This window comes from Ambystoma mexicanum, chromosome 3p (assembly GCF_040938575.1).
Source record: "Ambystoma mexicanum isolate Mex_15411 chromosome 3p, UKY_AmexF1_1, whole genome shotgun sequence".
Lineage (NCBI taxonomy): Eukaryota > Metazoa > Chordata > Amphibia > Caudata > Ambystomatidae > Ambystoma > Ambystoma mexicanum.
This window is the reverse complement of record NC_090925.1, coordinates 947,891,448-947,904,889: the sequence shown is the minus strand read 5'-3', so window position 1 is coordinate 947,904,889 and position 13,442 is coordinate 947,891,448. Positions and strand designations below refer to the sequence as shown.

The following is a 13,442-nucleotide window of genomic DNA, read 5'->3' as shown; positions in this document are numbered from 1 at the left end:
CTTTTTCCAAGGGGGTGGTTGGATCCAATGCCTTCTCCAAAAAGCTCATTGGATTTCCACGCTCCACATTTTCCGGAAACCAGCCAGCCTGACGTTGTTCCTCCTAGAAAAATGTTCTTGTTCTGACAGTTTGAGCAGTAGTTTTCCATTTTGCATTTCCAATTCCCTAATTTTATCATAGAGCTTGACATTTTTTTCATCGGTGACTGTAAAATGATCCTCAATCTCAGAAACCTTTGTAGACAGATCAGAATATCTCTCCTCAGTACTGATCATTTTAGCCTTAATCTCAGCAATATCAAGAGTCACTTTGGTGAGCAGATCCAGAAGCTTATCTCTTGAGTCAGTGTCTTCCCTTTTGTCGTTTTGCTGGTTGGGAAGTATCTTCAGTCTTCTGATCAGCCATTATGAAGAAGGTTCATACAGGGCACAGGAGCACAGCCACTATGCTGCCATCGCCTGAGCTAGCAGTTCTAGATTTTCTTTTTGCAACTTTCCCTCCATAGTTTCATTGGGAACCCCATTTCTTTTGCTCCTGTCCAGACTTATTGAAGGGTAGTAAGACTCCAGCTTTTACTTATGCCAACATGTTATGGGGAAACTGATAAACCCTTCAGACTACCAGTACTGGGAAACATTTTTTAATCTTGCACACATTTTAACAATATAGTGCAATGGGTATTACTCCGCCGTTTTACAAGTGGGATTTTGGGTTACATTCCTATGTGCCTAAAGACAAACTGTTGGGAGCAGTTTAATGTTGACTTGGTGTGCACATTCTGTTTCAAACCTCATCTTGCCTGTTTTTTCTCAGGGACCTCTCCGCCCCCAACATGTCAGAGTGGTCAGTGAATTTTGTCACTTCAAGCCCAAATCTGTCAGCTTTGAAAGGATTTCAGGGGAAGTGACGGGAGCTAAGCAGTTAAACTGCCAGCAAGGCCATGGTCAGGTTCAAGATCATTTGTTCAAATTCTAAACTTAGCCAATTGGCTCACAGGTAAGAATGTTTTACTTGATGAGGTAAAATTATCAGCTGACAGTATGTACATGCTTTGCAACAAATATTGATAACTCACCTGGTTCCTCTGTCGTCCCATCAGTAGTACACAAAGCACATACAACACTTCCACCTTGTACATAATCTCATGCATAATCTTCATTGACTGAGGAAGTTGGGTTCTTGCAGAGGAATTTGCCAATCCACTTTCATCTGAAGATTCTAAATAAACAAAACAGTATTAAAGATTACAGACAAATCATTGAGGTATCAAAAACCTGCATTTGGTTTGTGTAAAATAAATATCTTCTAAACCAAACCCAGATAAGAATGCACAAGCAGTGCCAAGATGCAGCTCTGAGGGGGAGAAAAAAAAAGAGAACTTTGCTCGTTTTGAAACCTGGCAGAGACCAGAACCCTATGCCAGTATGGTGATCAAAGCCAGGAAAGAACACCAGTGTCCAAAAACCAGCTACGGTACAGTGCCAAATCAAAGTTACAGAAAGGCTACCAAGGACTCTGCATTTGAAGGAGAATGGGCATGGCTTAACTGCAGAAAGGGAGGGGAAATCAGGAATCTTTGTCAGCCCAATTAACAAGAGAAGGGAGGGCTTGGAGATGTCTCGCTAGGAGTATGGAAGAATTTTGAGTGAAATCCTAAAATGATCCTCATCAGGATATGGTATGGTGACCACCAATGTGCTGGCCTCCTAAAGACGGTGCAGAGGCATTTCAGGTGGGCCATAACTGTGTGTAAAGTGGACTGTAAGACACCTATTCTCAATATAATAATCCCCTAATTACAACTATTCTATTGAAAATGGGTACAAAAAAGCATGCCATACCTAAGTAGCTAGAAAAGTCGGTCATGAACCCTGTCAAAGCTCATGGACCCAAACATGGCCCACATACATCTAATTTCCAGGTCACTTCAAGTATATTCACAGGGAGGGGAGGGTTGGTTCTAGTTCAACAGGGCAGAGAAACCAGAAACAAGATAATGACCGTAGTCCAATATGTTGACACTTAAGGGTGAATAGTCACAAGCCAGCTAGAATTACTGAAAGACTAGTCCCAGCGAACATGCCACCAAGAACGATCCATTCCACTTTGACTTTTAGGAAAGATTTAATTTTTGCGGAATTACTTACATAAACTTCAATGGGTCATCCTTTCTTTTTGCTATTATTTGCTTGCTGACATGACTTTTTGGAAGAAATTGAAGCCCTCAACTTCACTTCCTTGGAGTGAAACTGAAGAGGAAATTGATCAGTCCCTAAGACCATCCTAAGGGGCCATATCTCACTTAGTGGATTTATTGTATTTTTAAAGCTGCACACATCACCTTAAAGTAAAGTGTGGATAGGATACTTTGTATCCTTATAACTTGCAGTTTAACTTTGTGGTTATAATTATGTCTCCAGAATGGACTGTTGTCAGTGGATATTTTTCTACTGTTTTTTTTAAAAAAACATTTTACTCCTGAATGTCTATATACATTTCTAGACTCTTGCCTGGTGGACAGATTTTAGGAAGCCACCTTATTAATAGTGAGCGGGGGAACTCCGGGATGGTTAGCCAAAACCCAATCAAAGCAGCAATGGAGAGAAGTCAAGGCTATTATCAGGAGATAATGAGTGGGGTGAGGGGTCCACAATGGATCTGCACAGCAAATGTGCTAATTCCCTCCACCTTAGAGACCCAAAGCAACTTTGCTGGATTTTGAGGACGTGATTTTTTTTAACCTGGAGGGAGCAAGACCCTTTTTTCCCCACTCTCTTGTGTATTTTAATGTGATTTTGAACTTTGTTTCTCTTTTGGTTATGGAGCCTGGCAAACTCCATAGGCATCATCTTGTACATTGTGTCACAGCACCGCCAGTGCAGTGGCACAAGGAAGTCTTCCAGATTTCCCCAAGGTTTAAATACCTTCTCTGGGATAAATTACTGTTTCCCAGAGCAGTAAAGTGAAATTGACTTTACTTAAATTTGTATCTTTTTAGACCAAGCACACAGTATCTTACAATAGGGTGCTGGAAGGGTTACTTAGTATCCCCTTTGTCTAGCTTCTCATGTAACATTTTTATCACTGAATGGCTGGTGGCAGTCGTTTACTTTTAACTACCGTGGTGTGCATTTACCGCGGTCTGCGTTCGCAGTTGCAGTAAAGCACCCATGGGTGCCATTTTTGTCAAAATGGCCCAGGTCTTTTTTCGCCATTTCTTTGTGTAAAGGTCCTTCTTGAGATTTACTCTGCGCATCAAACCAGGTTTGGTCCCTTTGTTCGATTTGCCTTTGACGGGATTCACGAGTGAAGCCCTCCTCTGGCTCCAGGGTATCTGGTGGGGGTAGGAAGTGAGGGAGGTGCCCGAAATTCCCTGTGCTTAGCCTCCTAGGAGACCCAAATGCACTCTGTAGTGATTGGCCGGCTGACTGTCCGGCATGGACAGCCATCCTGTTGGGTGACTGACAGCTAGGCTGAAATGAATGGGAGCGAACTGAATAAAAGACTAGGCTTTTGGCTTGAAGGCAGAGTCGACCACTGGACAAAGGAACCGAAGAAGAACTTGAAGAGGACGCCTGCTGCAACTCCTGGACCGTTGGTTTGCCCGGTGAAGCCCTGATGCTGTGTTGAAATTCCAAATTTGTATCGACAGAGAAGCCCCTGCAAGGACGACTTCTCCCTTCGAGTTGTTGGGACCAAATCAACTCCAAAGTAAGCCACATGGACAGCTTCTCAGAGCTGATTGAATTTCCACATAGTTGCTGCTGGAAACCGAATAGGCAGGGAGAGGAAAACCACATTGTGAGCGTTGCTTTTAAGTTGGCCAAGAGCTCCAGGAAGATCCTCCGGACTCCCTTGAAGCAGGACTGACCGAGCCTGAGCGCCCTCAGAGTGAGGGACCGCAGAAGCAAGAAAAGTCCATCTCGACAGCCAGGAACCGCGGTTGCTATTTGCGATAGTCGCAAGGAGCTGAAACACCAAAGTGCCACTTGCTTGAAGATTTCCAGTTGCGAGCGGTGACCGTGCCATTGCAATGCAGGAGTCTCCAGAAGTCCTCCCTCTTGTCCGCACTATTGAGGCCCAGGCACATTGAGAGCTGCACAGGAACAGAAGCCATCTTTTGCACTTTTTCTTCAATCCAAAGGTACTGTAAAGTCTGAGAGAACGTACGTCTTACTGTAGAGTTGCTTGCATCTTCTACTACTCACAAGTAGTAAACAGCTTGTGGCCCTAAATTGATTCTTCTTTTCTTCAAAACTTCTAAAACATTGTGCAAAGACCTTTTCTACTTACCTACCAGAAGTGGTTCAGCTCATATAAACTATTGCCCATTGACTTTGGCTTAACCTATTACACTGAATGACTCTGCTTAGGGAAACCGAAAGTATTTGCCTGCTTAAGAATATTTGTAATCTCAATTGTTCTAATAACCTTTTCCTTTGACCAATTCTTAAGAAAGTTCTAAATGCTACGAGTAAGATATTAATGTCCCCAGCACCCTAGCTATTGAAGTCACCCGAGGGTGTAGGTTTTGACTATGGGACATCCCAAAATGGTTTTTACTGATTTAGAAACTAAAAGTGTATAGTTTTGGAGTGTATTTGTGTGTTGCTTTTATATTGCTCCCTTCTGAAGAAAGCTCACTAACTGACTGATAAATTAATAATTGTTTATTCAATAAACATTGCATCCAGAGTGTGTAAGTGTTTATTTGAATACTTGTCACTGTGAATCTCTGTGTAACTCCCCTACAGCTCACATTGACACCTCTTGAGATAAACCTGTCTGCTCAACACGCTACCTTCCTGTGTAGTACAGACTTACACCAAAGGTTGGGTTCCTATTTCCAAGAGGCCAGGGTCGTTTTAGTGCACCCAAAGGGTACTGCATACAATCGTGCCTAACACTGGTGGCAGGCGGTGAGGATCTATTGTAGAGTTGTTACACTAAGAATTTACTTTGCTTTTGTTCAACCAAAAAACTCACATGGCTAAGCACAAATAAAAAAGTAATTGTAACATGCCAGATATGGATAACTTAAGGAAGGAAGCCCTGATCATTTTAACAGTAGACCAACTGAAAGCAATGTGTAAAATCAGTAATCTCCCTGTTGAAAGAAAAATGAACTAATTGCAAGATTGTTGAATAATCAAAGTCTGGGTAGTAGGCCTGACACACCTACTAACACAGGAAATGTGGAAAATGTTCATCAGGATGATAATTTAGAGTCTAATATTGTTGAAGAGTCAGAGGAGTTTCAGGAAGAGAGCCCCTCTTTACCTGAACAGGCCCTTTTGCCTCAACCTGTGTCCACAGGGACCCCACAAGGTCCATCACAAAGTCCAAAATGTGTGTCTCTTGAGAAAATGAGACTTGAGTTAGAATTCAAAAGGTTACAAATCCAAGCTGAAACCAAACATCAGGACATCAAACTAAGGGAAATGGAAATGCAACATGCTCTTAAAATGAAGAAATTGTCTCTCGAAAATGTTTCTATCCCAGAGTCTTCTAGGTCTTCCAGTCCAAAGAGACCTTGCATGCGTAAAGAAGCAGTGAATATGTATGATGTGAAACTTCATATTTTGGATTGGTTGGCTGCTTTCAAATAGAACAATGGGATTCAGGGTTGCATAGGGAATCAGTTGAATCCTTGGCTTTTGTCTAGGCTTCCCCAGATTGCAACTGTTGCTGTAATGGAGGTGGGGGTACTTGAAAGATTAGATTATGAAAATGTGAAGATAGCTAGATTTGGGAAAACTCCTTCCCAGTACCTTAAGAGGTTTAGGACCCTTAAAAAGACTGATGGTACCCCTTGGGCTACCTGGGTGTGTGAATGTTTGAAAAACTTAGATGGTTGGGTTAAGGGTTACTGAGTGGACTCCTCTGAAGGAATGAGAAATCTATTTTTGTTAGAGTCTATTTTTGATGCCTGCTCCCCTGAGCGGAGACAGCACTTGTCTGACTCAAAAGAGATTGATCCCAAGAAGCTAGCAAAAGCTGCTGACTTGTGGGTTGCCAACAGGGCCACTCAAAAGGATTCTGGGGCCACTCAACAATGATGAGGGGGACGCAACACAAGAAAGATGACAAAGAATTCTAAAACCTCCCATCCAAAAGAGGGCCACAAGCATAAAAAGGGTAAGCCATTTGGGAAACCAGGTCAGTCTAGTGAAACCTCTGGTGCCAAACTAGAGGGAGGTCAGCAGAAGCCCCCATTCGACAAAACATTTGGAACATGTTAAGCTTGTGGGTCAACTGAACATGTGAAAGGGGGTACCAGATGTAAGGGTAAACCTTCAGGGGTTCACACTGCATCCTTAGTCTTCATCCGTGAGGGAGAAGTACATATGGCAAGTGGAAACTTTCAACTATTGGCTGAAAAACCCATTGGAGTCTCTGCCAGTGTTTCTTTAGTGCCCCTGGGTCTGTGAGAAGAGCAGAATGCAGATGTGTAGAATTCTATACCAGATAACACAAAATAACACTACAAGGACAGTACTTTTAAATGTTCAGGAGACAGTGCCAATATACAAAAAAGGTGATCGAACAAATCCTGCAAGTTACCGACCGATAGCGCTTCTTGACGCACCCAGAAAGATCTTTAGTAGAATTATCCTAAAAGACATTAACATCTGGGCTTCAAGTGTGAACTGTCGTGATCCTTTTCAAACTGGATTTGTGGCGGGTCTTGCCACTGCTATTAATATTACGACATTGAATGCAATCAAAGAATTATATGCGATAAGAAATCAACCTCTTTATCTGGCGTATGTAGACTTTCGAGTTGCGTTTGATTCTGTAGATCGACAGTTACTTCTTGAAAAGTTGATAAGATTTGGTTGTCCGCACTCAATTGTAACGTTAATATATTTACTCCATTCCAATACCTCAATGCAAGTTAAAATGAATTTGGAGGGATTGCTATCTGAGGTGATTCATACTAGACGCGGCCTGAAACAGGGCTGCATACTTGCCTCTACACTATTTAATCTGTTCCTACTGGATCTAGGAATTGAATTCATGGAAGTAAGGAACGATGCACCAAAACTTGGAAATCAGCCTACAGCATGGCTTCTCTATGCAGATGACTTGGTACTTATCTCACAGACGACAAGTGGCCCACAAAACATGCTTAATAAATTAGATCAGTATGTCAGCAAAAACAACCTAACTCTAAACTTGGAGAAAACTCATGTTATGGAGTTGGGGAGAAACAAAATGAGGCAAAAGAAACATTATGATTGGTTTTTGAAAAATCAAAAATTGACACTAGTAGATAAATATAAATATCTTGGTGTCATATTTAGTAACTCTTCCATAAATAAACCACAGCAGAACGACCTAAATGGTAAATTGTTTACTTTAATTTCACAAGCTAAGATTATTCAATATAAGTATGGGAAATGTTCATGTGCACATGTCCTCATATTTTATCAACAAAAGGTAACTCCTATTATTACTTATGGGGCAGAGGCGTGGTTACCATCTGATCTTTGCTTCTGGAACAAAATTGAAGCAAAACTTTGGAAGAAAGTTTTGGATCTCCCCAACTCAGTCCCGTCGGCATTGCTGCGGTTTGAATTAGGTATTCTATCTATGCATATACAAGTATCGTGGAAGAGATGCTGTTTGTTTCGAAAATGTATTATGAGTTTGGCTAACAATAATTTGTTGACAGTACTAGAAAATTATCTAATGCGTTGTGTGCATCCTTTTCCATCTAAATGGAGAGCCATTGTTCTATTTGACCTGTCTGAAGCAAATATTACATTAGATTAACAATGCAAATAAAGCCAAACTTAAACTATATCAATGAGACTGGCACTTAACGCAACAGAGTTGTCTAAACTTGAAGGATTTTGATAGAGCACTGTTTGGGCACAACATTTTTTGACAAGCAGCAGATTATCTATTAAAATGCCCTGCATTCAATCTAAGAAAGCAGATACTAAGATTTCGCTTAAATGTATGGCGCACAAATCAAATTCTATTGAGAAGAGGCATTATTCCAGTGGAAACATCCTATTGTTGATTTTGTAAAGTGATAGAAGTCCAAGAAACATTGAAACACATTAATTGAGTGTGTTGCTTTGAGGAAACAAAGAGAAGGTATTATTAATAAACTGACATGGTCACATCACATAATACGCTCAAATGATGAATTATGGCATGAGCTATTCACGACACCTAAAATATCATTAAGAATACCGACCATCCAATTTTTAAACACGGTATTAAATACAAAGTGTTTGGGTTAGTAGGGTGGTGTGTTACTGACTAAGCTAATTTAATTGTATGGAAACTTTTAGATAGGTTATCTTATTATGTATGCAGAACTGTGATATTAATGTTTAAATATGTTGCAATTTGTTTTTTTTCTTTTTTCTTTGTATTGTAACTTCTGTTTTGAAAGGTTAATTAATTAGCCAACCAAAATAAAAAAAAATTAAAAAAAAAATGTTCAGGAGACCCTTACATTAACAACACTGGGGCCAGCATCACAGTGGTGGATGAAACCTTTTTCAAACCGGAGGATGTTGATAAGGCACCCAAAAGACACCATTAAGGTTGCTGGAGGCCCTATCCAGCTGGTTCCAACACTACCAGCTCTCAGCCAGTGCAACAATATGTCTAAGAATACCTGTATGTGTACAAAGAGGTGCCTGGGAGAGTTCTGTTGGGGAATGACTTAAAAACTATTTAAGTTGTATCATGCACCCCCAGGCCTCCCAGTAAAGGGAAGCAGGAGCAGACCAGGAAGGCCAGAGAGCTCACTTTAAATGACTCTCAGTGGGTTGTTACAGAAGAGCCTATAACACCCAGTCCACAGGAAGAGCCAACGTATATTCCAGGATGGAGACAAAGGGGAAATCCAAGGTCTCAGGAAACAAGAAAGATGGCACTCATGTGCATCGAACTAGGACATCCCCGAGATGACAGTCGAGAGTAACGTGCGGCGACTCCACCAGCTGAGGCAGAGTGTGAGGTCCAACCAGAAGTGGTTTAGTTAGCTACTGATGACAGAGCTGGAAGAAGACCCTTCCCCCTGTTGGAGATCTGGATCCTAAAGACAACCCTGAAATGCAGACTGCTTGCAGAAGGTGGCTCCTGTAGGGCAGACTTCAGCAGAGGTCAAAGAGCATGTCCTACTCTTGAAGGACTTCGACAACAGGCAGCTTCCCAGCTGGATAGGCAAGAGCCAGGGAAGCACAGGTTGTACTGGTGGGATGGCCTCCTGTGCAGTGAACCTATTGAGTCTACCCCAGGGGACTACAGAAGACTTGTATTACCTCAGGAAGTAAAACCTCAGTTTCTACAGTTAGCCCATGAGATTCCTTTCGCTGGTCACTTAAGCTTTAAGAAGACCAAGTAAAGGATTTCTCTCAATTTCTACTGGCCCAAGATGGGGTCTGGTGTAGATCAATTCTATGTCAAGACCGGAGGCTCGGATTATGCCGGCTACCATAGCCAGATGGCTTAGGTGGGTGATGGCAGAAGCGGGCATAGATATTGAGAGGTGTGGCGCTCACTCAGCTAGAGGAGCGATGGCTACTAAATCTTATAACGTAGGTGCTAGAGTGGAAGACATTATGAGGTCTGCGGATTGGTCGAATGAAGCGACTTTTAAAACTTTCTATTTTAAACCTATGGAAAGTGCAATATTGTTAGTGGTAAGTAAGCTTTGAACAAGCATAATCCGAGCCTCCGGTCTTGACATAGAATTCAGATTTTCCACACATTCATTACAGAAAGTCATAAACCTATTAAAGACACGGAGGCGAAGGATTATCCCACCCGATCAATCGTAAGAATGAGATATTTACATGTCATGTACTGTTGATATTTAAAATGAATCATACAGGATGTATAATAATTATGAATTATGTTGTTAATGATCAATGAGGATACAGGTTATTACTACATGTCGAGTTTACGATTGACCCACCCTGTTTCGGTTTATAGTCACCTTTCTAATTTATGTTTCTTTAGGGACGACGTCAGACAGCAAACAAGCAGGACTTTGAGAATGGAAGAGGATATCAAAGACGTACAGAACTCATCCTCGCAAGGACAAAGAAAGAGGAGGAAGGGAAAGAGGACAGGAGTTTTGTTGCATTGAGGACTTGTTTATTGGTTTATGGAACTATCACATGGTCAGTTCAAAGACCTACAAATTCTCAGAAAAACATGGTTATTGTAGTTTTTATTAGATTTGTATTCATGTTCTTTGGTACTGTTTTTCTTTGCTGCTGAACAGTAAAGTTGTAGAGAAAGTTGGGGTGGGGTTGGGGTGAGGGTGGCCCTCACCCCAACCCCACCCCTAATGGAGGGCCCCACCTCATGCAACCCTCCCTGGCGTCCGATAGGGGAGGCCCCACCTCATGCAACCCTCCCAGGGGTCAGATGCCCCTTCCTAGGAGCAGATATCTGCCCCCAGGGAGGGTTGCATGAGGTGGGGCCCTCCATTTGGGGTGGGGGGGTGAGGGCTACCCCCTTTCAATCAGTAAAAAATCCATGGTGGCTAGTGGCCCCCCACCCCCTCCCCCACCGCTATCCATAACCCCTTTTCCCATCTTTTTTTTTACATTCCCTGGGGGCAGATGGTCAGCCATCTAGCCATGCCCGCTCCAGGTCCCGGTCCTCGAAGCCCTTGAGACCGGCAGAACTTGTGAGGTCTTCTAAGAAGACGTTGACGCCATCGGCGCCATGTCCGTCAAAGGACACGCTCGGGGCACCGCCCTCGAGGCCTGTGTCGAAGCCATCAGCGCCACACTCGATGTCGACTCCATCAAAGCCCTGGACGCCTTTTGTGGAGGCTTTACTGGAGGTGCCCCGTGCATCGGTGGAAACTCTGTGGCAGGCCCTGAAGAAGTCAGTGAGGCCTGCATTTCAATCTTTTTCTGTGCCCTCATCCAGCAATTTATTCCAGCCTCTGGATTATATCTCTGAGGTGGATGAAGGGTCCGAGGAAGGTTTGGTACCGGATGAGGTTCCTGGCGACCTGTTATCTGGTCATGACCAGTTGGAAGATATGCGTCAGTCTTTGCACAACGCCAATGGTCTTGATACCTCCCCAGAGTTAGAGTTTGGCAGGCCTGAGCCTGGTACGCATGCTGAATCTTCGTACAGGCGCCTCATGTCGAGGATGATGGAGTACTTGGGGTGGTCTGCGCCACCAGTGGATTTTCTGCAGGATGACCCGACAGATATCCTTGACCAATGTCCACCCACTGACCCGGTGCTGCCATTTCATATGGCTTTATAGAGAAGGGTGGCAGCGGCTTGGACTACTCCGGAGAGACTCCCGGCAGTGAGCAAGTCGTTGCCGAAAAAATACCGTCAAGCCATTAGCGACCCCTGCTATTTGACGACGCACCCCACTCCGGAGAGTTTGGTGGTGCAGGCGGCTACAGCCCCGGCAATGCAGGAGCTGTACCCTACCATCCCTCCCGATAGGGACGACAAACGTTTTGATGCATGAGCGATGAAAGTGTTTTCTTCAGGGGGTATGGCTTTACAGGCAGCCAACTCAGTGTGTGCCTTAACACGTTTCACTCACACTGTGGAATTGTGGGTCTTTGGTGGCTGAACATATTCCCGAAGGGGAGGAACGGGATGGTTTTCTTGCCCTTGTTGAGGGTGGCAAGGATGCCATGTGTGAATCCGTTCAGCCGTGTCTGGACATGGCAGGCTGACAGCCGGTCCATGGCGGCGAGCACGGTGATGCGAAGATTTGCATGCTTGCGAACGTCGGGGTTTGCTCCCGACGTACAAGCCCGGCTTCTCAACATGCCCTTTGATGGTGTCCATCTTTTTGGCAGCAAGGCTGACGAGAGCCTTGAGAGGTTGCAGACCTCAAAGGTTGCAGCAAAGTCGTTGAGCTCTGCAGTTCGCCAACCTCCGCCTTTTCGTCCTAGGGGACAGCAATGGAGGGGAGGTTCCTTTCAAACTACTCATCTTTTCTTTTGGTAGATCGAGGGGAGCGGCCAGTCAAAGGGGCCAACGTAGGAGTACCAGAGGTGGAAAACAAGGTACTCAAGGTGCCAAAGCCGCTCGGGCAGTTGCCTCTTTGCCCTCAGGCACTGCCGCAGCCGCTTCAGCTCAGTCATCAGCTCAGTCATCAGGCCATGTCCCATGATTCCCATGACTTGGGGGGAAGTCTGGTGCAGCATACTTCAGATGTGTGGGTTCTGGACATCATAGCCCACGGCTGCTGTATTCTTTTCCGGCAGAGGACTTGCGACAATCGACCAGGGAATCTCTCTTTGAAGAGTCTGGATCCGCTCATTGCGCAGGAAATCGAATCCCTGCTGGAGAAAGGCACCGTAGAACTGGTACCTGTAGTGGAGAGAAACAAGGAATGGTATTCCCCATATTTTTTGATCCTGAAAAAGAGACGGGGGATTGAGACCCATATCACAGACTTGCGTGGTTTGAACAAGCTCCTCAGGAAGGACGGTATCAGGTAATATTATCCCCATATATATGGTCGCCGTAAATAATATCGCCGGGAAAAGGTTGCAGCGATATTATATGGGTGACCATATATATGGGGACAGGGGCAAAAAAATATATTTTTTTAAAATAAATTTTAAAAAAAAATAAGTTTGGGGGTTGTGGGGGTGTCCCCCGCATGTTCCATGCAATAATGTCGCCACAAAAAACGGCCATTTTTCGGCGATATTTTTGCATGGAGAGATTTTTGTGGCGACATTATTACATGGAACCGGAAGGACAAGTTCAAGATGGTTACTCTCTCTCTCTCAAGTACTCCAAGCCCTTCAAACTTCAGGACTGGTTGGTGTCGCTCGACCTAAAGGTCGCTTATTTTCATGTGCCAATTCATCCCAAGCACAAGAAGTACCTGAGGTTCGCATTTGGCGACTCGCACTTTCAGTTTCGGGTCCTGCCGTTCGGATTGACCTTCGCCCGACGGTCTTCACCAAGCTGATGGTGGTGGTGGTGGCAGCGTATCTCAGGAAAGGGGGGATTCAGGTCTACCCTTAACTGGACGATTGGTTGATCAGGGCACGATCTCCTGAGCAAGTCCTGGATCATCTGTCAGTCACCTGCCACTCCCTTCACAGGCTGGGCTTCTCTCTCAACTTAAATAAGTCCCACTTGACACCTACCAAGCGGCTCCAGTACATCGGAGCAGGGCTCGGCACATTCCTGGGGCTGTGTTTTCCTCACCAGGTGAGGGCTCATCATATTTTGCAGATGGAGAACAAGTTTCAACATGCCCAGAGTCTCCTGGCGTTCGAGTTCTTGAGGTTGCTCGGCCTCATGGCATCCTGCATTCTCCTGGTGCCAGAGGCCAGGCTGCAGATGAGATCTCTGCAGTGGGCTCTCAAGATACAGTGGTCACAGTCCTCCACCGGGATGTCGGATCCTGTTCAGGTGCCACCCTCGGTCGCCCAGGATCTTCTGTGGTGGAACG

At 44.3% G+C, this 13,442-nt stretch overlaps 1 protein-coding gene across 1 annotated transcript in view; it reads right to left on the bottom strand.

Moving 5' to 3' along the window:
* The window catches only part of TRPC4AP (transient receptor potential cation channel subfamily C member 4 associated protein), a 1,405,828-nt gene that overhangs the window by 995,957 nt on the left and 396,429 nt on the right, over nucleotides 1–13,442 (bottom strand). Inside the window, exon 9 of the mRNA XM_069652258.1 lies at nucleotides 1,077–1,219. Within this exon, the coding sequence (XP_069508359.1) occupies nucleotides 1,077–1,219 (143 nt within the window). The remainder of the gene's footprint in view (nucleotides 1–1,076; nucleotides 1,220–13,442) is intronic.